Here is a 26,677-nt window from a genome sequence, read left to right as displayed (position 1 = left end):
TATTTGCATGCTTGTGTATGTGACCCATAGAGAGGCCTAAATCTGCTAAAGGGGAGTCAGTGGTGTATAGACTGAAAGACTGGCCATCAGGGGAGGAGTTTTTGGCACTCATGCCTGCCAGGTACTGCCACCCTGGGAAACATTTGAAGCATATGTTGTCCTTTAGACCACACAAGTATTTGCATAAAATACCACTTTGTTTTTTTCACCTTTGCTAATGTGTCCTCAGTTTGAATACACTTTAACCACTATTTGAATACACCTCTACCCAAGCTTAGAACTCAGGCATGCAGTGAGAGAGCAACAAGTGCCAGGATTAAAAATGCATAAATTTTCTCTAGAGAAATAGATTTCTAGCGATAAATGACCAGCCTTCTAATTAAAGGGACAGTTCACCCAAAAATACAAATTCTGTCATCATTTTCTCACCCTCAAGTTGTCCCAAACCTGTATGAATTTCTTTCTTCTGCTGAACACAAAAGATATTTAGATGAATATGGGTAACCAAACAGTTGACGGACCCCATTGACTTGTATAGTATGGGGAAAAAATACTATGGAAGTCGATGAGGACCATAAACTGTTTGGTTACCAACCTTCTTCAAAATATCATCTTTTGTGTCCAGCAGAAGAAAGAAATTCATACCAGTTTGGAACAACTTGAGGGTGAGAAAATGATGACAGAATTTTTATTTTTGGGTGAACTATCCCTTTAATGAGAAATGTGGGATTGCTTTTTATTTTGCACACGTTTCCATTAGACTCTACATTATTTCTGGATTAAACCAAAAAAGTAAAGAAATTACAATTACAATAGGGGTTATCCCTTTCGAGGCTTGGCCCTTAATAAAAAAAAAGACCACATTAAACAACACAGGTATATCATATAAAGAATTATAGTCATCATTATTATAAGAATAAGCATAAAACATTTTAATTGTATTGATTGCTAAGTTACTTAAATAGTTTTGACGTAAATCCTTATAAAATCTTTTTTTTTTATTACTTTGCGTTAATGCCATATCTTGTGTGAACATCTCAGATATCATGATGTGATGAAGTCTTTGCCGGTACCAGAGTACACAGACCCAGAGGCTCATCTGAACCTGGCCTCACATCTGCCCTCCTTCTTCATTCGACCCGACCTTGGTCCTCGCCTCTGCTGCGCCCACGGTATTCTTTCTTTCCTGTAGTCACTGACAGTACTGTTGTGCTCATTGTTATGCAATGGACCTTATGTTCCTGTGTTTGTTCAGGTATAACAACATGTCCAGAGCAAGATTTTGGGACCAGTAATCTACATGTTGAAATATCAGACACCATGAGTATTCTAGTATATGTCGGGGTGGCCAAAGGAAACGGAGCCCCATCCAAAGCAGGTACTTCCAAGTAAACATGACATTGTGAGGCTGAATGACAGACATTTTCCTCTTAAATATTGATTTGCCTTTGTAAATTTGAATAAACATTACATTATTTAACAGTAAAATGTATTGCTTTGTAAGGGAGGTTGATTTGAATGCAGAAACATCCTGCATATGGAGTTTAAAAATAAAATGACTCAACAGTCAATAGTTGCACATCGATACAAAATGATTATTTGACTACCTGTAACATCATTGCTACCATAATGTCTCTTTTAATTTTGATAATGTTTACAAATAAGGAATAAAAATGTTTTTTATTTAAAAGACTCAGGCTTGAGATTTTCCATTCAGGCTTAGAGCAGTATACTTGTGTGTTTACAGAGTCTTGGCAATTGCTAAAATAAAAACTTTATTGGCGTCCTTTAAAATGCCACCATGAGAGCTTTTAAAGGAATATTGTGAACCATAAAGTGTGTGTGAAAGACTGCCTTCATTTGGTTGTTAAACCCTTTGTGTGTTAGGTGTATTGAAGCTACTGGAGGGGGAATTTCTGGATGAGAGTGTAAAGAAACGACTGAAAGACCCTAATGAGATGCCAGGTGCTCTGTGGCACATCTACATGAGTAAAGACCTACAAAAGATCCAGGAGTTCCTACAAAAGGTATCACACTACTTGATCATGTAAAGCTTATGACCATATGTACTTCTAGGTAAGGAATGAGTTGCCCGAACTAATGCAGTAATTATGGTGTGCCACAAGGCTCTGTCTTGGGCCCTTTGTTGTTCTCCCTCTGTATGCTCCTGAATCATGCCATTTGCTTGCATTGCTATGAAGACGACACAGCTCTGTATTTCCTCTAGATTTAATTAGCTCACTAAACACTTCATAGTTATATTGCTGCTTTAACAGACCCCCCCTCCCCCAATCATTGAGGATATGATATTCATGCTCTTGTGTGTGCATGTAGGTGGGTGCTGAGCAGCAGACTGAAGCAGATCCAGGGACAGACTCCGACTCGGAGTGGGACGGTGATGCCGACCCCCTTCGTGAGGGAGGCTGGTATCTGAGCCCCAGGCTGAGACAGAAGTTACAGGAGGAATATGGCGTAGAGAGTCGCACACTCCTCCAGTTCCATGGAGATGCTGTTATCATCCCTGCTGGAGCTCTGCACCAGGTACTTTACCACACTCACATTTTACAGCTACATCCTCCTAAAGAAATCTGTCCTGTGCTCTTGGGAAGGATGGCTGGGTTCTTAAAGCTGTCAAACCACCAGGCATTCAGTATTAAGTATTTCACGCTGTGTCTTTGTAGGTGATGAATCTGCACAGTTGCATCCAAGTGAATGTAGACTTTGTGTCCCCTGAACACGCGCACAACTCCTATTATCTAACTCAAGAGCTCCGCCCTCTCAAGGACCAAGTGAACTATGAAGACAAACTCCAGGTACCTCCATCTTCCTAATGTGACCTTATTTTGTCGATCTTTAAATTTCAATTTCTACTGCATCATGCTGGTGATCTCACCCCCAGTGAAATCCTATTGTTCCAATATCATGCTTCGGATAACAGTATGTTAGTGCTGTTGTGTCTCACAGCAGTTTCAATTCATTCTTTTAAATTCTGACTTGAGGCTGGAATACACTATATGATTTTTGCTGCTATTTACAGTTTGAAGGAGTTGAACCAGATTATGGTGAGTCGGAGTTGACCGATTTCACAGAAAATCACAGTGTAGTATGGGCACAGACTCCTATTTTCTAGCTTCAGAAAATGATTCCATCCAGAGGATATCAAACATTTGATATTTAAAACACATATTGTTATCATCTGTCATGCGTCTTCTTGCAACAATGCATGTGAGTTTGAACAAGTTTAGAATCGTTTAGTGTATGATGTCCAGTTTTCCTTCTGTAACCATTTACGAAGTTAGCAAGTGTAGCAAGTGTCTACTTGCCTAGTGTTTTAAATCTGTTCAGAAGTTGTATAGTGTATTGCAGCCTTGATGTAGCCATAATTGCTATTACAGTTTTATATTCCCTGATTGTGATACTTACATTTTTCATAATCCAGTCTAATTAGGCACAAGTAAAATCTGATTCCACAATATCTTTTCATCCCTCTTTATTGTTCAGGTGAAGAACATCTTTTATCACTCTGTGAAGGATGCTGTGGCCACATTGAGGAAGCATTTAAAGGAGAAAAACACAGGCGAGGTAAAACAGGAGGAGTCCTGACAATGCATCTCCTCTGTTCAAACCCTTGGAGCATAAAGACAATACCAAGATTCTCCAGGAAAGGAAAGAACCTCTTTGCTTAGACTTGATTTCAACAAAATGGGCCACTCTGCAAGATTCTGTGACTTCCTCTATGATGTCACTTTCTTCTCTTTGATTTTATTCTCATTGTTTAACCTTCCCCGCTGTGTCTTTTTGCATGCACAGGAAGTGAGGTAAGTGGTACAGCAAACAAGATGAAAGTAGTACACTGTGCTCTCCAGACAGGTGCAATGAGCTTTAAAGCCCACTCGCCGCACATGCAGAAGGCCCTGGAAAACAATTAGAAAGAAAAACACTGGCAAATACATGTTTTTCCAAAGGTGATAACAATCCGTTACATGTTCTTCATCAGTAGTTCTTGCACTGCAAGGTGTTCACATTGCTGTGTTTTGGACAGCTGGAGAGAGCAGAGATTCTAACGCAATCATTGCAGCATTCCATCACATCAGCAGCTGCCAAACTGACAGGTTTTATTATGTTTGAACAACATTAAATTATTTACAGTTTGGCAAATATTCACTGTGCAGAGGGAGAATATTAAAGAAGTTGCAGTTTATTCTGTGTTTGTTTGAAAAAAGATCTTGTGAAATTTTCAGCTGAAATGTAATATGTAAATAGCAGAATATACATATATAAATATATATATATATATTATGATTTTCTATAACATGGTGTGCTTTATTTGCTGTATGTGTTGTTTGCTACTGTATGTACATTGAAGTTAAAGAAATGTTTTACATTTTCCATTAAAAATGGAATAATCAATTTATTTGTCTTTCAACTGTTTACGTGCTCCATTAATATCAATTAAAAAACAATTAAAGATTATTTATTCAGTTTTTTAGGTTTAAATTAAAGGGAAAGTTCGCTTAAAAATGATTTACTTATTCAGGTGTTGATTTGATGCCGTATGACTGTTTCAGACCTCAAAGAAATAACTCGGCAATCAATAAAGTGGCAGTGAATAGTGAAGAGCTTCAAGCTTTAACAAAAACTGTGTTGTGAGGCAAACCAAACCAAAATTTAATTCATTATTTAAGCAAAAAATCCTGACCTTGGCTGTTGGTATTCTGTGCTTGACTGCATGCTTATGAGACTGTATTCGCTAATGCAAAGAACCAGATAAAAGTCAGTTTCACTTCCCTGCTCTCACATACACTCACGCTTTTATAAAGTGAAGTGTAAAACTAAGTAGAATGTAGTTTTTAGACAAATACTGCTCAATTCTGATACATATCAATAATATGGCTTAAAGTCAAAGCATTTACATCTGTGATGGCATTTCAGATTGAATCAGGAATATTCAACAAGAAAAAGGGTTTTCCTATTTATTCATTAAAATGACATGTTCAATAAGACAAGGAACATTTATCTATTAAAAAAAGTAAATAAAAAGGGTCAACTTTCACCCAATACTGACATTCTAAACAACTCTAAACTGACTGAAGTTCATGCTCTCAGTGGCCGCACTCATTGCTCTTCCTGCTGCCGTGATTCGGCACTGCTCAAAAGTTTGAGGTCGTGTAGGTGTGTATGCAGGTCTAGCTGACATTCGCCATCTCCAACAGTAGCTGGATCTGGTTCTGGAGGTCAGAGGGCACGTGCAGGAGCCTCATACCCAGCGGTGAAGGTTGAGCTAGAGAAGCTGTGGGGCTCTGATGCTCCTCATAAGGCTCTCTCCTCAGACTAGCATTCTCTGCCTTCAGTTTCTGGTGTTCCTCCATCAACCGCTTGTTCTCCACGAGCAGGACAGCCATGAGCTTCCACAGGTCAGCGATGGCAGTGCTCTGCTCTTCCAGTCGAGTCTTGTCATCTTTGGCAGACTTCCAGCCGAGCGGAGGACTTTGGACGACTGTTTGACCAGGACACTGTGTTATCAGGGATGAGCTGTGTTTTGAAGGGCTGACCAGGATTTTTCCTTTGAGTTTAGTCTGTTTGCAGCTCATCTTGATCTGTCGCTGCTGTTGGAGATGTCTGTCTCTCTGGAGCTCTAAAGACAGCCGTACCTTGATATATATCAAAATATGGTTACAATTACTGTACTTAACAACAATGTCTACACTCTGAAAAGAAAAGGTACATACGTGTAAAAGTATTTAACATAAAAGAACTTCCATTGTAGCTTGTACCTTTTTGCCATTTCGTACTTTTTGTACAGTATAAATTAAGGAGAGGTACATTTCTATGGGCATGACGACACATTTCCATCTGTTTTATGCGCATTTTGGGATATCAGATAAAAAAAAACACTGGAAGTGCCAAGATCTGCATAACTTCTAAAACCGTGCATAAACATTTGTTTAGGGATAATTATTTTTATAATAAAGAAGACGTGTAGTCTTTAGAGCCCTTGTTTTTAGTCTTTAGTGCGCGCGCCTCCCACACCAGAGACCCCGGTTCAAATCCCGCTCGGAGAGACAGCATCCCAAAATTTGGTTTGTTCATTCTGAAATACCTGAGCCAAAGTCTGTCATCAGTATGAATTGTTTTAATTCCCTCCCAAAAGCTTCTGGATTCCTGAACGCAAGAGAACATAACCGCGTTTATTGTGTTTCATCTGCGCGATCTGACACGCAAGTCATTTATGATATAAAAAAGGAGAGCCACATTGATTGCACAACTTCCATTTGTATTACAAATATTTTTGCGCCAATTTCCCAGGAAGTGACGATATTATTCTCTTGAGCACATGGGATGGGAACGCTGTTTTATTCGCAAATATTTAATGCGATATTCCAATTGTGTTAGAAATTTAAATTCGCAACTCTGCATAAAAACATGGCTAATAACAGCAATTGTCTGCCGATGTTGTAAGAAAGAAAAGGAAAAAAGTATTATTTGATTGTTCAGCTTTCATTTTTCGTTCTTTTCTCCATTTAGGCTTTTAAGGGGATGTTGATATCAAACCTGCCAAAAATGATGATACATATAAACAATAGCAAAATAAAAAAAGGAATTGAACAGAACAATTGCAAGTGGTTGAATGGAACTACTGTGGTTTCTGTTGTGTTATAACAACTTGGCAAAATTAACTTTACAAAGTGTATTGAATAACAAAATGAAGCAGATTAATTTTAAAGCACTGGAAAAAGTAACATTTTGGTTATGATGTGGATTGTCACTGTTGCAGTACTCCGAAACAACATTTACACCTTCAACTTTTGGTACAATATTTGTAACAGGAAGTTGGTTAAAAAAAAATCAAGAACTTATTTTTATTCAGTAAAGAGGTATTACACTAATCCAAAGATTACATTGTTACAAAAAAAATCTATTCAGAATCCTGAAGAAATGTATGCACAGTTTCCACAAACAACATTAAATAATTTGTTGGAAAAGTATCAAATCAGCATATTAGAATGATTAATGTGAAATATTACAGTATACTGTATTTTTTTTAATATAAAAAAATTAAAGTTGTAACAGTAATGTGAATCTTTACTAATATCTATAAGTGGGCCGACGTGGAATCTGAGACCATCTGTATCCTTTGCCCTAAAGTTGGTCCAGATTCCATTTGGGACAGTCTACAAGTTACACATATTTACAAAAGAAAAGTTTGGGATTTTTGTGATAAGCTCAGCTATCACCATGCCTCATAAACTATATTTGAATATTATAAAATCCATTTAGAAAGTGAAAGACAGGACAAGTAACTGTCAAAGACACGTAATACGTAGGTTTATGCAATGGGGACCGTTGGAATGGAGTCACACTTGTCATAAACCTTGTCTTACCTGTTCAGTGTGAGTCATTGATAAGGCCTCGTTCAACAGCTCTGAGCAGAGAGAGACAACAACACATTAACTTACACTTTCATTTATCTTCCTGTAACTGCCATTTCGTCATGCGTGGATTATCTTGAGAACAAAGTGGGCTTCATTACTGTACCTGCTGCTTCACTGTGGCATAAAATCGCCTCTTCATATTTTTCTTTCGCCACCAACTGATCTGCCTTTCGGCCGTAATGATGGGCCTGTAGTAAAGACAACTGCCATGTTTTCTGAGGAAAGAGGGTTACAGGATTTAAATAATCATGTCCCACTTTATATTATGTGTCATTAACTATTATGTACTTACATTAAATAATGTTAGGTACAATGTACTTATGGTGTTCATGTATTGCAAAAGACTTTTGCTGCTATTGCGGTGGGATACGGACAGGTTTGGTTAGGATTAAGGATGGGTTAACGTGTAAGGGAAGGTCAACAGTGTCATTATAGATGTAATTACAGAACTTAACAGCTGTAATTACTTAATCATTTGATACAATGCACTTGTGTATATATATGTTAAGTTAACTCTCTGGTTGTGTTCGGGTCATTTTGACCAGGAGAGAACATTCTTTTCCCCGAAAATAATAGTTAACGTCATCGCATTGGACTAAAACTTACTGCCTTTACTCTCATACTTCCCCAAAAAAACTTTGAGGATTTTGAGAAATACCAAAGAGTTCCAAAAAGAAATAGAAAACCTGTCCTAATTTTATGAAAACAAGTTGACAAAAAGATTGAAACCAAGATTTGGTGAATGTGGTGTATTCTTAGCAGCTAGTAAGTCAAGTCAAGTCACCTTCATTTATATAGCGCTTTCAAAAATATAGATTGTTTCAAAGCAGCTTTACAGTGATAATAGGAAATTAAAGTAAGGCTTTGCAGCAGCTCTAGAATAAAGTTATTGTCTAGCTAAAGTTGGTTTTGATTGATTCACTTCCGTCGCAACGATTATTCATTAGTTATTAACTTAGGGGCCGCTAACACGAAACCTTTCTAACAGAAAACCCTTAATGCGATCCGGCCGCTCATTTGCACAAAACAGTGCCTGGGGCTCGAGAACGCAAACCCTGAAATAGGTTCCAAGGTACAAGCCTTGAAAGATTTTTTTAATCGCTTCCGCATAGCCACGTGAACCGGAATTATCCCGGAAATGTTTTATCTGTACAGCGGTAAAGGGAAGGGAAGGAGGCCTTCACAGGGAAAGACTAGTTGACACTTCAGGACTGCGTTGTCGTCGTGTCCAGGCGCAGGTCCATCATCAGATCCAGATACGGCCTGGATCCGGCGGACTGCGGTAAACCTCGGGATAAACAGAGAGACTAATATTAGTGTAGACGCCATTCTTCTTATGATGTAACAAGTACATCAGGATTTATGGGAAGTGTTCCCGGTTCCGGTTGACCTAATCTATGCAGCCTAACATCGAATTATAGAAGTCTATAATGTGTTATGTGTATGCTAGGTCAAAGAGTTGTGTTTTTAGTCTAGATTTGAACTGACAGACTGTGTCTGCTTCCCGGACAATGTCAGGAAGATTGTTCCAAAGTTTTGGTGCTAAATAGGAAAAGGATCTACCGCCAGCCGTCGATTTTGATATTCTAGGTATTGATTCCTGTAATGATGGCGCAGACGCAAGGGGATCCATTCGCAGCATTTATTAGAAGGGTCAAACAGTGGCAAACAGAACAGAGAAGGCAAGGCTGAGACAAACCAGGTAGACAGGCAAAGGGTCGAGGCAGGCAGAGAGAATACGAGTCCAGTAAACAGTCCAGGGTCAGGGCAGGCAGAGAAGGGCCAGCTACGATAAACAATCCACAGGTCAAACACAGGAATCAAACTCGGGGCGATAACGCTCAGAAATGATGGCCGGGGCAGATCAAGACTTCGCAGAGAAGTGGTGTGTGGAAGTGGCTTTTATGTGTGTGTAAATGAGGTGCAGGTGTGTGTGCAATCAGTGCAGTGCAGGTGTATGGTGTTTGGTGTTATCAGTCCAGGGAGGTGTATGATGGGAAATGTAGTCCAAGTAAACCCAGGAAGTACGTGGCTAATCGTGACACTACCGCCAGCAGTCGATTTAGATATTCTAGGTATTGTCAACTGGCCGGAATTTTGAGATCGCAATAGACTTGACGGACTATAATGCATTAAGAGCTCGCTCAAGTACTGGGAAGCTAAACCATTTAGTGCTTTGTAAGTAATCAGCAATATTTTAAAATGTATACGATGTTTAATAGGGAGCCAAAGCAGTGTTGACAGAACCGGGTTAATATGGTCATACTTCCTGGTTCTGGTAAGAACTCTAGCTGCTGTGTTTTAGACCAGTTGTAGTTTGTTTATTAAGCGTGCAGGGCAACCACCCATAATAGCATTACAATAATCTAGCCTTGATGTCATGAACGCATTAACTAACTGTTCAGCATTTGTCATTGTTGTGATCAATGATATCAAATGCAGCACTAAGATCGAGTAACACCAATAGCGAGATACAACCACGATCGGATGATAAGAGCAAATCATTTGTGACTCTAATGAGAGCTGTCTCAGTACTATGATACGGTCTAAATCCTGACTGAAAATCCTCGCAGATACCATTTCTTTCTAAAAAGGAACATAGTTGTGAAGATACTGCCTTTTCTAGTATCTTTGACAGAAAAGGTAGATTCGAGATCGGCCTGTAATTGACTAATTCTGTAGGATCAAGTTGCGTTTTTTTAACAAGCGGTTTAATCATAGCCAGCTTAAAAGTTTTTGGTACGTATCCTAATGACAAAGATGAATAAATGATATTAAGAAGAGGATCTATGACCTCTGAAAGCATCCCTTTCAGTAGTCGGTATAGGGTCTAACATACATGTTGTCGATTTAGATGATTTAACGAGTTTAGAAAATTCTTCTTCTCCTATAGCAATGAATGAGGTCATGTGATGATGTTCACCTGTGATGACGTATGTTTGAACCTGAGTATCAGTAAAGTGTGCTTGAAGGCATTTGTTGTTTGTTTGCCAAGTTAACACACAACAGTGAATATTAGTGATTTACAAGCAAATCACTTTTGCTATTAAGGCTTGTTGTTGACCAGGAACACAAAAGATGTAACAGTTTTCAACACAGCAAAAGGGTTAAATCAATGTCATACATAGTTGTAAAAGTGTTAATTAGTGTCAGTCAAAAAATGTCATAACTCTTAAAAGACCAAACTGCAAGACAGTTATGATTTTGGAAATATTGAACAATCGTCACAATATTTAACTTTTTTAAATTGTGTTTATTTATTTACCTACTTATTTATTTACTAGGTCTAGATAAGCTATTGACAAGGCTCTTACAAATTAACACGTGTTAATCACATTAAAGGCTTGAAGTGCGACATATTGTGCGTATTTAAAACTTTAAACACGTCAAGCCACTACAGAAAAACTTTCTTTTTTTCTTTTTTTTTGTTTTGTTTGTTTTTGTATTTTCTTTATTAACTCCAGTTACCACAAGTTCCCAGAACATTTTATAGAGTTATACAGTGATACATATCACTTACACGATTTAGAGGGCTGTCCATTACTTCCATTTCTGTTTCATCCTCTGGTTTGACCGATTTCACAATGTTTAATTCCTTAATTTTACTGGGAGAACTCGGTGAGTGGACTGACACCTTGCGCAACTTCACGCGCGTGTTTGTTTGTAGTGACCTTTACAGTCCATGGTAGTGACGTCAGAACGGAAGCCGGACTCCAGAGTGTATGACGCCATCTCCTGGACAACACCGGTGCATCACTAATATCAGACATACGGAGGAGAAAATACTATTGAGTGCTAAAATATTGTCGAATGCTTGGTTTTTAGATGAGCAGCAATGCATTAGAAGGCTTTGCGTCACATGTAGGCTATAAATGGATCGTTCTCACGACATAACTAACAAGAAAAATCACAGATGCTACTGTACTCAATATTTGATATATCTCTAACGGCCCAGTTTCACAGACAGGGCTTAGACTAAGGCCTTAGTTTATATAGGACATTTAAGTTGCTTTTACAAAAGTGTCTTAGAAAAAACATGAATGCATCTTGAGACAATACAATGGCACTGTCTGACATATTTTAAGATATATCAGTGCAAGTTGATTTCAGTTAAAACAGCTCAAACATTCATTTTAGTCTGGGACTAGACTTCAGCCTTGTCTGTGCAATAGTAAGTGCTATGCAAAATAGTACATTTTTTACTTCTTTTAAAAAAAAAATATTGTGTTTTCATCAGCCAATTTGCATGTTATAGTGACATTCAAACGTTACATTTCAAGCTCAGTGTTTTAACTTGGGTGAAAATGAAGTGATCAGTTGTTTGCAGATTTTCTTGGCACTAAATTTTGTCACAACGGATCTATTCAGAATTCATTCCAAACATACTGTAAAACAAGGCTGAAATAATGTAACGTTTATGGCTAGAGACAATAATAATTTCTTAAGGATAATCTGTTCCAGGGGTCTATTTTCTGTAGCACTTTAAATTAAAGTTAAGAGGTCATAGGTCACTCTTCCGCTGGAACTCGACTCGCGTGCGGCCATAATCAGAAGCCAGCGATTATGCTTAATAAAGTTATAAATATTATATTATATAAAAATTAGTTATAAATAGATATTTTTCTTACAAAAACGCATCGCTTCACTTCAGAATGTCGTTATTAACCCCCTAGAGCTGCATGAATTACATTTTATGATGGATGGATACACTTTTTGGGGGGTTCAAAATCTAAGGTACCTTTCACTTCCGTTATAAAGTTTGGAAGAGCAAGGATATTTTTTAATATAACTCGATTGTGTTTGACTGAAAGAAGGAGATCATATACACCTAGGATGACTTGAGGGTGCGCAAATTATGGGATAATTTTATTAACCCTTTAGTAATTACACATTACTACACATGCTTACTATAGTACCAGTATATTATGCAAAATTACAAGTAGCTAACCCTAAACCAAATCCTAACCATAACTCTATAGTAAGTACATGTAGTTAATTAATATCACTCAGTACTTATCTGGAGTAAGTACAATGTAACTGTCAACTTAAAATAAAGTGTAAGCCTATTTTCTGTTTAGTCTCTTTTCATCTGATATCATTAATTTTGTAATTCAGTGTAACACATTGTGATAGGTTGATTTGGATGTTTTATTGGATATGTAGGCTGGTGTACTCCAGCATGTGCACATTGGGGGTGGATGTTTTGTCTTTAACCATTCAAAGAGTCATCTGTGCAATATCTGCTGGCAGAACAGCTGAAATAAGACATAACATGAACAATAACATCAAATCAGTTCAAGTCGCGTCATTTGTTATAATACTCAAATACACACCACCTTCACACAGATGAAGCACATAAAGTCATGGAAAATGAGAGCGATGGTGGTATTTCAGTTGGCCCATGTTGATTTTCCATCTAATGATCCACGCTCCCCATCCTCTCCCTGCTGCTGCTTTCTGTCTTTGTTTCTTGGTGATGACATGGGCAATACCATCAAACTATAGGGGCTTGGTCATCCATCTTCCTGCTCCTTCCTCCTACGCACGGGGAATTTTGCGTGATGGGGGTTCACTGATCCCTGTGAAAAAACACAACTGGAGCTTCTTATCCAGGAATACTTGGCTTGGGTTATTATTGCATGCTATATATCTGCTTAGAAGTTCTTGAAATTACTCGTCAGTTATTCAGATATAACAGTAAAATTACATTTACTGGATACTTATGTTAATAAAAAATACTAAATATATAAAATGTATATGACATTTATTAAAAATACTTAAATATTAAAATAAAATAAAGGTTGTCTTGCTAACTTAATGAAATATACTTTAAGTTCTAAAATACTAAAACTAATATTAAAATGAATTGAAGCTAAAAAGTAAAAATGTCTAAAACATATATAATAACTGAAAGTTTTGAAATAAATGCTAATTCAAATATAATCAAAAAATACAATAGTATAAAAATACTACACAGAGAGATGAATGATTATTCTTTATACACATATTCTATTTGCTTTCTTGTTATTATTATTATTTTGTGTATGAACATTAATACAAATATTAATAAAATAACAACAAATGTTTGTGTTTTTGCTGGACGGCGATTCTGAAACATCAGCCAAAATCTTTAATGACCAGCTTGCAGTGAGGCTATCTGTGTAATGTTCTGCCCTGGCAATGTTAAACCTAAATAAATTGCACTTCCTGCCATCAAATAGCTTGATAACTGAGAATGAGCTTCCATTCATAAAAATGGAGGTATGTAAATCAAGTAAGAATAACATCTTATTACATTTTGAATTAGAATAAATTGGGAACTTTTTTTTCAATAATCAATTCTTAAAATCTAACCATCCCCTAGACTATTTAGGATGTCCAATGGATTTGAAAGAGTTAGACCAAAGAAAGGTTAAATATATACGTTGAAAGACTGTGCACTCATATTACTTATGAATGGGAGAAAGTGCAACCACTGTTGACAACTAATTTTCAGGGGAAGTTGCTAAAGCCAGATCGATTTGTTGCTAAATGACGTTGTGACGTCATTGCGCTATGACGTCATTACGTAATCGCAACGCAAAACTACGCCATTATGTTATACGTATTATTTGAAATGCTAATTTAGATTTGCTTGTAAAATCCCCGAGATCTGATTTCAATTGTGTGGCGATTTGTACAGCCCCAAGCAGCACCCGAAGCAGGCATTTGTCTCAATTCCCGTAATGAGAGGTTTGGGAAAGTTGCCCTCCGCATTATTATGGCGGCGCTGTCGACGTACGCTCCAGTGGCCAATAGGGCGTCTATGTATTTATTATGTCTATGGCACCGCCCCTGTGCTCGTTGTATTTTGTCTTTCGGTGTTCACAGCGATTTCCACATTTCCACAGTGATAATAAGGAATTATGAATGAACCGCTCAGTCTATTTAGCTAGCTTGTACGCATGTGGTGTGGATTAGAGTCACTTTACAAAAGTTGCTAAAGTTGCCAAATAAATGTTAAAAACTCCTAAATTTGTTGCTAGGTACTTTTTGAAAAACAAAAGTTGCTAGGGTAGTCAAAAAAGTTGCTAAATCTATTGCTAAGTTGGCAACACTGAGTGCAACGCGCAATATGGCAGAATAAGTCCCGCCTTCTAAATAAAAGAGCCAATCGCTGAATGATAAAGTCAAGTATGACATCACTTTTTGGGCCAATAGGCATTCTTCAGTTAGCATCACATTGGTTCCCTGACTCGTTCCATAGACTTTGAGGTTATCGCAACAAACAAAACAAAAAACATGTTTACGTACACGTTTTGTCCATCAAGATAATGTTCACAGATGAACACAACTTTTGTCAGTGTTGAAGCCTAAATGCAGTCGATAGGAAGTAAAAGCTAAAGGTAGGCCATAAACGATACATCACGGTCACATGACTCCAACGTCACCACCACTAAGCTTCCGACAACTCTTTAGGTTTTAATCTAAAACATTTCCCAGAAAGTTTGACAAATAGTTTACATGAGCACACGTATTTGCATAACGAGGCTGTTAAAGCGGCGGACTGAGATTACCTGTTTGGTGTGATGACGTTTAACCTCCCCCGCGCGTTTAGGACTGCACATGCGCATTGGCTCGTCTAGCCTGAAAAAGAAGCTTTTTTAACGCAATTTGAGAAAACGAAACAACATATGGGCCAGTTCATGTCAGAGTTTGTTACTGACTTTAAATATGGTACTTAATTGTGCGTTTGGCAAGTGGTTTTTGAGATTTTAAGATTCCCTTATAATAGTAGATAGATAGGACTTGGATGCCAGAAAGAGCTGCCCGGAGGCGTTGCAAGAGTTTCTTTACTTTGCTGAAGTGAACAGACTTTACTTGAAAGGGACTTTGGTCAGAGACAGAGGTCTTCAAAGCTCTCCAGTCAGGTGTTTGAAAGAGGTGGCCAGCGTTGGGGAAAGTTACTTTTAAAAGTAATGTGTTGCAATTATCATAGAAAGTAATGTTACGCTACTTTTGTGTTACTTTTTCAAACTTGGCCTGGGCTTGCTTGTGAAATGAATAAGCCTCAGGCTGAAGTCAGTCAATAAATGAGAAAGCAAAGTAACTTGCTTTACTTATTTGATCAGATATTTAGTTCTAAATTTAAAATTAATATGAGTAACACTTTATTTTACAGTGTCCTTCTTACACGTGACATGTAGTTACTTTAGTAATTACTATAAACTGCATAATTACATAATAATAATAATACATTTTATTTATAATGCACTTCTCTCATACCCAAAGCGCAAAAATAAGTACATTACAAAAGTACATCCGTAAAAGAAAATTAAAATTGTCTTCGCTACTAACCTAAACCAAACCCTAGCTCTTTACTATGCGTTTAATTTGTATTGCTCAGTACTCAAATGTATAATAACACTGTAACACGAACACCTTAAAATAAAGTGTAACTTTAAAAGTAATCTGATTACTTGTAATGCAGTACCCCAAGACTGGAGGGCGCTACACATCAAAAGTCTCAAAAAGTGATCAAAACTGAAACGTAAGACAATGTTGCAGTCATCCGAGTTGGACCCCTATCACTAGAGGGTCAGCTGATCGGGAAGCCACGCCTTAAACCACAACCCTCACACCTACTCAAAGAGACGCTCTGTGGGCCAATCTGCCGGCCTCCCCAAATCCCACTCATTACCATACCAGCTTCAGTTTGTGAGGATGCGTTTGGAGGTGGGAACAAGTGCATTGTCCAGGGTTTGTGAATGAATAGAAAAGCATATGAAGAGATGTAGAGGAGCATATCTGATGATCAGTGTGGGTACAAACAGCAGAAGAAAGCCGTGGAGGACCTGGACGAGAGAAAAGATCTACGTTGATATTTCATTAAATCAAACACGTCTTCAGCAGAATGCAGCCATCAAGAATGGTAAGTGTAAAACGTACAATTCCAGCGTTTTAGAGGAATGCGTGAGTGTGAAAAGAGTTGAAAATTATGATTAAGTATTTAGATTTCATCACATTTGTAAAAAGATATAGGCCTACTGTTCAAATGTTTGGGGGTCAGTAAGATTTTATTTTAAAGAAATTAACACTTGTATTCAGCCAGAATGCATTCTATTGATCAAAAGTGACGGTAAAGACTTTTTATTACAAAATTTCGATTTCAAATAAATGTTGTTCTTCTGATCTTTTAATTCATCAAAGAATCCTGAAAAAAATGTAATTCCACATTTGTATTATTAAGTATAGCACAACTATTTTCAACATTTATAATAAGAAATATTTCAGCATATTCAAATTATTTCTGAAGGATTTTTCAGCTTTGCTATCACATGAATAATTTTATGTTCAATAGTTAAAATGGAAAAATGTTTTTTTTTAGATTTAAATCATTTTTCACAATACTATTTTTTCTATAAATCCTTACCAACCCCACACTTTTTATATTCATTCTAATTTCTCATAAACTTATTCATAAACTTAAGTTTAATGTCAAATTTGAAAACTTGTACCTATATATTACTATTTCTAGTGATATATATGTATATAAGAAAATTTAGCTATTGTAAAAAAATAATTTTTAAATAAATAATTGAGCTATTCTGTTTCTTTGTGAATAAAACAACTGACAATGTAAATGAGCAGTTATCGAAACTTGATGAATGAATTTCTTAGACTAAATTACACGAGTAAAAAGATTCAGATGGAAGTGTGTATAGGCCTAAAGGGGTGATTTATCAAAAAACTGCATTTACCAGAGGCGTGTTGTGTTATAAAAAAAGAATAATGAGTTTTTGAGAAATCAGATAGTGACGTTTGATTAATCGTCGTGTGCAGGGGTCACCAAACCCCCACGCAACACCAAAGCCAACGCAAACAAAATGGGCTGTGAACCCGTCCCAACATGGCGCTGTGTGGGCGAGCGAGGCATAAAGGGCATAAGAGGGGCACAAAGGGAGGGGGCTGTTGGGACGGGGGGTGCCAAGCAACCCGCCGAAATAATCTACCATCTGCTATAAAGAATACACTTTATTTAAAAAAATTTTTTTTTAATATAATTACCAGTCATTTTTAATATTTTCGCTATCATTTTTGGTCATATCTCTGCTATAACTGGTTATCTTGTGAGTCATATAAGTCTTCTATCTTTCACAACTGCAATTAACTTTTCCTGGTGAAAAGCAGCACTAACACAATAGCAAGACATTTTTGTGTCTGTAGGCGTAAAACAAAGGAAGCAAACATTTGCGCTGCCCCCAACAATTTTGAGAATGAATAGATGTTTGGCTTTTGTGAGAAACATGCTATTCATTTAACAAGACACCTGAACTCACAGATCATAATAACAGACTGAGCTGTCCAACACAAGGCCCTTCATTTATACCCAATTGAAATTTTGAACTAGAAGGCAACAGATTTTGTACAGGTTTTCGCATGACGGCAAACATCTGAGTCTTTGAATGACAGCAAGCTGTTAAGAATCAGTCAGACTTACTGCTGGAGGATGTTGCAGAGCTGATCAGGCACACTATCAAACACCACATCAGAGATGACAGGAAGGGAAATATGTGTTTAATACTGTAGACCTGAATTCTCATTAATGAGACGTCATCACACACAACGATAGAATCACCGGCTTTAGTGTTACTCCACTTCCAGGTATAAAAACTCTTAAATACAAGGTTTGTTAGGGTTCTTTACTCAACCTCCAAAAAACTGCTCATGCCAAAAAGGGTCTAAATAAGATCTATGTACCTTTTGGCACAAAACGTTCCGGAGACAAACAAATACACAAACATACAGTTAACTTTTTTGGCATAAAAAGTTCCTGAGGTTAAAAATTAAAGGAAATTAATTAAATAAATTGTCCCACTTTATATTAAGTGGTTTTAAGTACTATGTACTTACATCGAAAAATAAGTGCAATGTACTTATTGTGTTCAGGTTGTATTGTAAAACACGTTAGCTGCTATTGAGGTGTGATACGGGTAAGGTTAGGGTCAGGTGTGGTGGTACGGGTCGGTTTAAGGGTGGGTTAAGGTGTAAGGGCCAACGGTGTAATTACAGCTGTAATTACATGCAGGTATTTTCAAAATATAAGTACAATGTAAAAACATGTATGTACACAATAAATCCACTGTATCAAATTATTAATTTCAATATAAGTACATAGTACTTAAAGCCACTTAATAAAAAGTGGGACTAAATAAATAAATGAACAAGCGGTGGAACGAGTGAAAAAAACACCTAAAACCGCAACTAAAAATGAAATGTATAAACAAGCGGGGGAACGAGAACGAGAAAAAAAACACCTAAAAATGCATCCATTAAATTAAATAAGCAAATGGGGGAAAATAGCAAAAAATGCACCTAAAATTTAATTTAAATAAATAAATGAACCTTTTGGCATAAAAAACGTTGATAGATAGATAGTCAGACTGAGCTAAATAAATAAAATACTCCAGATTTAAAAATAAATACATTAATGTGTTATGATTATTTTTATTGATCTGAACAGTATATTTCACTTTTGCATGACGTTTCCAAATGTTCAGGCAATAAATAAAACATTAACATGTTATGATTCCGTTTGGAAGCACGGTTTTGCCATACATCAGTAAAGATGAATAAAAATGTTTTTCATATTAAATCTGACTAGGATCCGTTAAATAAGATCTTGAGAGCTGGGTTTGCACTAACTGATATACTGGATGCACAGAAGCTCAGTCAGCACGCAGAGCCTGGGCCTGTGGGCGAGTGTGAATGGGAACAGAGGCCTGTACAGAAGCAGATGCAGATCTATTCACAGAGGCTTCACTTGCGCTAGGACTCCATGGAGAAGGGGCTGTTCCATAGTGTGGGTGGCTATGAATTAGGCCTCAGTCGCACATACAGCAAACGCTCTGTTGCTCATGCTGTCACTGATCAAAATAGAACATGGTGGCAGGAAAACAAAAAGTGACGAGAGGGATGATGAAGAGCCGAGGACGGCCTCGCATGTGTCAGTCATACTAAGGGAGAACATATAAGAATAGATCTTCACTGTGAAGTACAATCAACTTGGACGTTTAAGCATTAACCTTGCTTTAAAAATTAGTGGAATCTTGTATGACTTAAAAAAGTTGAAAATTGCTTGACTCTGATGAGCTTAACTTTAAAGCAATGTAAAAACATATGTTGTCAATATCATAACTTATTGATCATATAATTTACTAAAGTTTAGGGTTATTTTATAAATATATTGTATGCTATATATATCATATATAAAGTGACATTTGGAGACAAAATAACAAACTAAAAGGGCTTGCAGTGAGACAGAGTTTTTGAAATGGCTACAAAATGGCCTAGTTAAATATTAAAATTGTTTGCAACCCATACAAGGCTGAAAACATACCTAAAGTCTATTTTTCACAAACAAAGATGTTTAATCACAATAGTCTTGACTTGTTATAGAGGAAAAAAACGTTCTGTATATTAATACATATGTTTCCTTAACACTCTAGAAACTAGAATAACTTTCCAACATATTCAAATATGACTTTCCTGAATCTCGTTTTGTTGCGGTTCCTCTGTGGGACGTGAGCTCGGCGCGGCTCGTTATTTTCCGTGTCGAGTTTCCCGGATGCGTCCCATATAAGGCAAAAGGGGCGTGTTTGAGATTACCGGATGATAACCATTTATGGGATGCGCCGTAACCGGAATTCCTGATAACAACATACACCAAAAGTTAAAAAAAAGTAAAAAAAACATCTAATTGTTCCCACAGACCACAAATATATTTAAATATAACATGAACATATCCAGAACCTTTCAATCATTTTTTTTTAAAGAAGAAAAGAATAGTAGGCTAATGTCAGATTCAGAGATATTATGTCTAAAAAGAGAGGTCGTGTCATCACATGGCCAAAAGCAGAAAAAAAGAAAAAAAAAAAGGAAGAAGAAGCCCAACCCGTTTTTCTGTCCTTTTATGGTCAGTGACGTCACGGGGCATTGACAGGCTCTTCATAAATGCATTCTACGAGATAAAGTTTCACTTATTGCCGCGGCATATATGAAGGGAGCTGATGAGCTCTAACAAACCCGATCCGTGCGTTTATGATGAAGTGAGCACGTATATAACACATCAACTAGATCATAAACGCTCTGAGAACAACTTAATAAAATTCAACCTGCTTTTTAAAAAAAACAACACCGAGGATCAAAATGACAGCAACAGCTAGCAGAGATAAAATTAACGCGTCGCTTCATGATTTAATGCGCTGTCTGCCATCACACATCTACTCTCTGGATGAGATTCCCTCATCAGTGCCGATGGGATTCTCGGATGTTTGTTCTGCGCAGTTCAGTGAGGCGTCGGGAGGTAAGAATACTGTAGAGATGCTTAAATATTAAAATTAATAGTCACAATGGGCTGTTGCTCAATAACATCTTTTTTTTTGGGGGGGGGGGGGGGGGGCTCGTTTAGGCTACTCTTGCTTTGAATGACATGTTTTACTTACATTTTGTAAATGTGTTATGCTGTCAAAATAATTAATCGTGAATAATCGCTAAAGTTTTTGTTTACATATTATGTGTGTGTGTATATATATATATATATATATATATATATATATATATATATATATTATATGTGTGTGTATACTGTATATGTATATATTTATACATATATCACTATAAAAAGTTCCTGTACATTTTTTTTAAGTACAATTAACTTGGATGTTTCAGTAATTTCAACTTAAATATGTTAAAATTAGTGAAATCTTGTATTACTTATAAAAAAAGTTGAAAACTGCTTGACTTATTTTGATGAGTTAAAGCAATTTAAAAACATGTCATAACTTATTGATCATATTTTTTTTAGTGTTTTGTTTAGATATATACACACAGACATATAATATAAAAAAATTATATATACATATATAGCTATATTATGTAAACAAAAACTTTTGTTAGATGCAATTAATCGATTTGACAGCTCTAAAATGTATACAATTTATTATTGATTACAATTTGTTGTCCAATACAATAGTTTCGATCTTATGCATATTTTACTTTTTTGTTGCTTTCATTAATTGCTTGTTTATTTTTTACTGTTTATATTGCGATGAAAAGCCTATGATAGTCTGTTTATGTCGGGTCATGTTGTCACAAAAAGTGAACGGAAATGTTCAATAACAAGTACAAACTGACTTTCAAACATTTACCCAAACAATAGAGAAAAAAAAAATCTGTGATTAGGCTATAGCCCCTTATAATAGGTCTATTCATTAAAGTCTCCAAATCTCAAAAAAATTCTTAGAAAAAAAAAGATATAGACGTGTATATATATGCGGCATATAAACGAAGAATGATGTTAAGTTCACTTAAAGAAAAGTATACTTGTATTAAAATCTGTCCAATCAGAATACAGAGAAATACCTGCATGTACTTTGCCACCTACATACAGACAATCTTTTAAAAACAAACTGCTAACTGAATATTTCTAGAGTACACCCCGCGTGGTTGAATCACGATTTGCTTGAAATAGGCTGCACATATATGTTTCACCTATAATGCAATAAGAAGGAATTGCTCAATCTAAAGGTATTGCTTTGACTTTTCCAGGTTGCATGAGCACAGACTGCTTCGGCGGTGAAAAACGGGGCCTTGATCTGACAGACCCGAGCAAGTTTTCTCCTGTCGCCTACACAGGAAAGATATCCATTGACGCACAAGGAAGTTGGAACCAAGACGGAATAATCAACTTTGTCAGTGCAGGAGTACAAGATAGGCCACCTTCCTCGGGATCATTCCCCACGGGCTCTCCCCAAGGTCCCACTCCAGACTGCTCCAAAACAGGCCAAACTCTTCCCAACATGGAGCATATATACACCGGCCCGCCCCCCTACACCTGTAGTGCCGATGGATACCAGGACCCCTCGGCCTACCTATCGACCACCACGTGCCCCATAGCATACGCCACTCCGTCATACTCAGCCCCAAAGTCCACCATAGACGGGGCGCTTTTCTCCATCATTCCCGACTATGGAGGTTTCTATCAGACCAGCAACAGCCAAAGGGACAACATGGCTGCCTTTCAGGACATTAAGCCATTTTCGTGCTCTTTGGAGTCTATTAGAGTCCCACCACCTCTGACTCCCTTGAACACCATTAGGAATTTTACCCTGGCGTGTCCGGTTGACGGGTCAAGGCCGCCTATAGACGGTCACGGCACCAATCCGCAAAACGTCCCACTCAGGCCAATATTGCGGCCACGGAAATACCCGAACCGACCGTGCAAGACGCCGGTCCACGAGCGGCCGTATCCCTGTCCGGCGGAGGGATGCGACCGGAGGTTCTCGCGCTCGGATGAGCTCACGCGTCACGTCCGCATCCACACCGGACACAAGCCGTTTCAGTGCCGCATCTGTATGCGCAGCTTCAGCCGGAGCGACCACCTCACGACTCACATACGCACGCACACGGGCGAGAAGCCCTTCTCCTGTGACTTCTGTGGCAGAAGGTTCGCGAGGAGTGACGAGAGGAGGAGGCACACAAAAATCCACCAGAGACAGAAAGATAAAAGGGTGTCAGCGCCCCCTCACAGCTCGAGCGCCGACGCTACAGCAATGTGAACTAACAGTACAACAAGCTCTGACTGCTGGGTTAGTCATTGCCCCAATTAAACCTGGAACTATAGCTCTGTTTGCGTGCGCACAGAGATACGAAGGCAGCTTATGAATTAAGTGTTGAATGTGGTTTGTTGTAGGCTAGCTAGACAACGGAATATTTCATGTGGTTCAAAATGCAGTTGTTCTGAGTGTTTACAGTGAGTATTTTTATTACTGTTATGTGTCTTAATAAATTGTAATAAACACAAAGTCTATTTTTTGAGAATCAGCTTTCCAGTGAGAGTGACAAGTGCCGCATGGCGTTGCAAGGTTTGACCACTAGAGGTCACAATCGAGAAACAAATGTGTGCGGCTATCCGATTAAAGATAAAAGTGCAGGTTAGTTCAAACACTAATGTTCAAACAGTGAGATTTTTAAAAGAAATTAATACTTTTATTCAGCAGAGATGCATTAAATTGATCATATTGATCCAACATTAAATGCAATTATGCTGAAAATTCAGCTTTGCATCACAGGAATAAATTACATTTTAAATATAATAAAATAGAAAACAGTTATTTTAAAATGTAGTAATATTTCACAATATTACTGTTTTTTTTACTGCATTTGTGATCGAATAAATGTGGTGCCCATGAGAGACTTCTTTCAAAAACGACTGTTGGTTATAACACGCTTCTAAAAAATTCTAAAATGTATATTTAAATAATCGACAAGACCAGTTACCATTGCATCTTTTAAGTTTATTATATGGGAAACAGAACTTTAGTTTCTTATGTAAAATCAATGTTACAATCTTCATAATATTTTAAATTTTTTCATTATTATTCATTTCTTTAACTTGCATCTTGACTAAGTGCTTTACTGTCATAATTACCAGGTGTGTTCAAAATAGTATCCAGTGCCAAGTGAGTGTTGCTTAACATTTCTGAGCCTGATTATAGTTCTGATAGCATAATGCGTTAAAACAATATCCGGCCATGGAAACAAGATGATCAGATTCCTGCTCTGCTTGACTATTGTGAAGCCTTTGTTAAACTAAATCTCACATCTGCTGCAAATATTTAAATATTTATCACATGCTGTTCAAAGTGACTCCAGGCAACAGACCAGTAAAGAACAAATACTTGATCTTTAGTTAAATCTGCACAAAAACAATAACCAAAAGACAACTAATGACAGCAGCAGTGGATTGACAGGTATTTCAAATAATCAAACAAAGTACACATTCTCACGTATTAAAGACACAGTTCACCCAAAAATGAAACTTTTGTCATTATTACTCACCCTCATGTTGTTGCAACCCTGTATGAGTTTCTTTCTTCAACACAAAGACGTGTGGTTACCAACATTCTTCAAAGTATCTTTTGTGTTGAACAGAAGAAAGAAACTCATACAGGTTTGGAACAACATGAGGCTGAGGAAGGTATGACAAACGTTTCATTTTCAGGTGATCTATCCGTTTAAGGAAAATAACATACAATCTCTTGAATCAACCAGAACCCAATAGTGCTTCAGAGGGACACTTTAGGCCCTGGGTAAGGCTCTCCACCACACCAGAATTCACTAGGCTGTGGTATTTCTATAAGCCACAGATCACCCTGTTCCCGGGCTTCACTATTTCGATCTGCAGCCTCTGAATGAGCATGTAAAACTTTATAATAGTGACAGTCTCTCCCTTTATCCGGCTCATATGGCGGCGCTAAGATGTCAATGAAAGCGGTGGGTCCGTCAACAGCGTCTATCTGGTGGATATTGTCCTTTTGAGGCGACAGCAAACACGGGCCGCTGTCCTCCGTGTATTCCCCCACAGACCTCAGCACCGAAGGCCGTAAAGAGCTCCTCTGGAAGGGCATCAGTGGAGGGTTGAACTGCACACCGCTGGTTCCCTCTCTAGGTTTCTCCAGCCTGTCGAAACAGCTGATTCGTACCTTTCCGTAGAGCACTTTCAGCATGCCGTACATTCCCGGGTGATCGTGCAGGGGTATCGAAGCACCAGTTTTTAATAAAAACACCCCCATGCTGAAGGTGTCGGTCTCGTAGATGTGCATGTATGTGACGGGAGGCGCGAGACGCTGAGGCGGCATCATCGACGCGCTCTCGACGCTCCGTGGTACAATCTTCAAATCGGCCGCTCTGACCTCCGCTAAAAGGTTTTTCAGCTTGCTCTGATTTTCCAAGAACACTTTGTGTTCTCCGACAATATAGGGGTTTCGGAAAGTCATAAGGGCCTGTTTGGCGATTTTCTGGACAGTGGAAGTCATATTGTCTCGTGGCATCATAACGCAAGTTTCCAGCGTCAACTTGCCTTTCAACTTCACGCGCCGCTTTTCACGCGCTACAACTAGTAATTCAGAGATTACCTTCTTAATTGGGCCGTCAATGTGTAAAAGCTTAAGTGGACCTCCAGGAATACTATTAGGATCAAGCCATTCCTGGCCATGACTACTCCATATACAGGCATCCGATTCACACGTACGCAATGCCAACACTGCTATACGTCACACAGAGAATTATGGGAAATGTAGTGTTTTACTATTGTGTAGCTGAGGAGATAATGCTAAACGAATCGTTTTAGACACTTGTGCTTTTTACAGCTGTGAACTTTAATCAATCTGGTCTGTCACGAATACAAATATATTTTTAAAGACATATATGGACGTTATAAGAGATATTACTCTTAAACCGGTTACTACAACTCCCATAACACTTGCTCTTCAAGGGGCAATGACACTTCGGTCCTTCACCACCACTCAGAGAAAACTCACACTTTGAAAATGCCGTAAGTGTGGGTTTACTGTGTGACCCCCCAAAAGTATTTTGAAACATAAAAGTATAAATACCATTCCATTAAATGCAATATATCGAACAAAATTTAATTTATTTTAAAGAAAGAGAACACACGCATAGGCCTATAGGTTATCTTACAGAATGAAGAAGTTTGCAATATGCGAACATAGAAATAGTAAGGAATGCCATAGATGTAGTTCAAACTTAAGACAAAAATATTTATGCAGTTTTTGGTCATCAAACATTAATAGTAAATGTGATTAATTACACGTGGTTACACTACTGACACCTGTGTGAACTTGAGATGAACTGACTTCATTTGCGCGCACCCGCGCGCGTGTGTGTATGAGCGAGCGAGCGAGAGAGAGAGACGGGGAGGGAAGTACCGTTCAGTTAAAAATAGTTTATATTAGCTTGTTCCATATCAAGTGCAAGTTACAACATAAATACAACTTGTTTATTGGCTTTATTTTCCAAGTATGATTGTATTATCAAAATACCTGGAGCAGTAAATTAAATTCCCTCTTTCGCCCAGACTTTGATTCAGACTTTTTCCTTTCTGGCTCAAACATAAGAGCACATGAAAATAAAAACTGATTGGTATGACAAAACACAATGAGCTCCGATTCTGTCTGGTTTCATCGTTCTTCAAAATATCTCCTTTTATGTTAGAAGAAAGAAAGTCACAGGTTTGGAATGACATGAAGGTGAGAAATATAATTAACATAATTAATTAGCTGATAAAATAATTTCTATGTCTTTAGGTTCCATATTTTCTAGGGTCTCAATAATAAATTTACAAAGGGGAGAGCTATATTGCATACAACAAATTGTCAACGTGAAGAGTATTATCCAGGAAT

General features: G+C 37.6%; 4 protein-coding genes and 1 long non-coding RNA gene across 7 annotated transcripts in view; 2 read left to right on the top strand and 3 right to left on the bottom strand.

Moving 5' to 3' along the window:
* Positions 1-4,297, top strand: part of jmjd1ca (jumonji domain containing 1Ca) — a 63,320-nt gene extending 59,023 nt beyond the window's left edge. Inside the window, exons 21-27 of the mRNA XM_077238403.1 lie at positions 31-121; positions 1,042-1,172; positions 1,256-1,378; positions 1,888-2,027; positions 2,335-2,541; positions 2,682-2,813; positions 3,502-4,297. Coding sequence (XP_077094518.1) covers positions 31-121; positions 1,042-1,172; positions 1,256-1,378; positions 1,888-2,027; positions 2,335-2,541; positions 2,682-2,813; positions 3,502-3,603 — 926 coding nt within the window. The 3' untranslated portion in view covers positions 3,604-4,297. The remainder of the gene's footprint in view (positions 1-30; positions 122-1,041; positions 1,173-1,255; positions 1,379-1,887; positions 2,028-2,334; positions 2,542-2,681; positions 2,814-3,501) is intronic.
* Positions 4,298-4,959: 662 nt separating this feature from the next.
* On the bottom strand, positions 4,960-11,110 carry nrbf2a (nuclear receptor binding factor 2a). Its single transcript, XM_077238393.1, has 4 exons — positions 10,954-11,110; positions 7,537-7,648; positions 7,383-7,423; positions 4,960-5,651 (listed from the first exon to the last, which is right to left on the bottom strand). The coding sequence occupies exons 1-4, from the start codon at positions 10,981-10,983 to the stop codon at positions 5,187-5,189; spliced, it is 648 nt and encodes a 215-aa protein (XP_077094508.1). The 5' UTR covers positions 10,984-11,110; the 3' UTR covers positions 4,960-5,186.
* A 1,659-nt stretch (positions 11,111-12,769) lies between these two features.
* On the bottom strand, positions 12,770-15,364 carry LOC143746532 (uncharacterized). The gene is made up of 2 exons (XR_013206576.1): positions 14,990-15,364; positions 12,770-13,012 (listed from the first exon to the last, which is right to left on the bottom strand). It is a non-coding gene; the product is annotated as an uncharacterized LOC143746532 (long non-coding RNA).
* egr2a (early growth response 2a) lies at positions 14,679-23,278 on the top strand. 3 transcript variants are annotated; one of them, XM_077238390.1, is made up of 2 exons: positions 14,679-14,818; positions 22,023-23,278. In XM_077238390.1, exon 2 carries the CDS (start codon positions 22,028-22,030, stop codon positions 23,030-23,032), a length of 1,005 nt encoding a protein of 334 aa, XP_077094505.1. In that variant the 5' UTR covers positions 14,679-14,818; positions 22,023-22,027; the 3' UTR covers positions 23,033-23,278. The 3 variants fall into 3 exon arrangements, with proteins under 3 accessions (XP_077094505.1, XP_077094504.1, XP_077094503.1); XM_077238389.1 differs by lacking the exon at positions 14,679-14,818 and adding an exon at positions 16,182-16,344; XM_077238388.1 differs by lacking the exon at positions 14,679-14,818 and adding an exon at positions 20,434-20,778.
* A 471-nt stretch (positions 23,279-23,749) lies between these two features.
* On the bottom strand, positions 23,750-25,510 carry adob (2-aminoethanethiol (cysteamine) dioxygenase b). The gene has a single exon (XM_077238392.1). It carries the CDS (start codon positions 25,307-25,309, stop codon positions 24,542-24,544), a length of 768 nt encoding a protein of 255 aa, XP_077094507.1. The 5' UTR covers positions 25,310-25,510; the 3' UTR covers positions 23,750-24,541.
* Positions 25,511-26,677: the final 1,167 nt, after the last annotated feature.

The sequence above is a fragment of the Siphateles boraxobius genome, unplaced genomic scaffold (assembly GCF_051911475.1).
Source record: "Siphateles boraxobius isolate OS27281-9 unplaced genomic scaffold, OSU_SipBor_1 22, whole genome shotgun sequence".
Classification (NCBI taxonomy): domain Eukaryota; kingdom Metazoa; phylum Chordata; class Actinopteri; order Cypriniformes; family Leuciscidae; genus Siphateles; species Siphateles boraxobius.
Note: the sequence above shows the minus strand (reverse complement) of the source record. Positions and strands in the feature narration are given on the sequence as shown.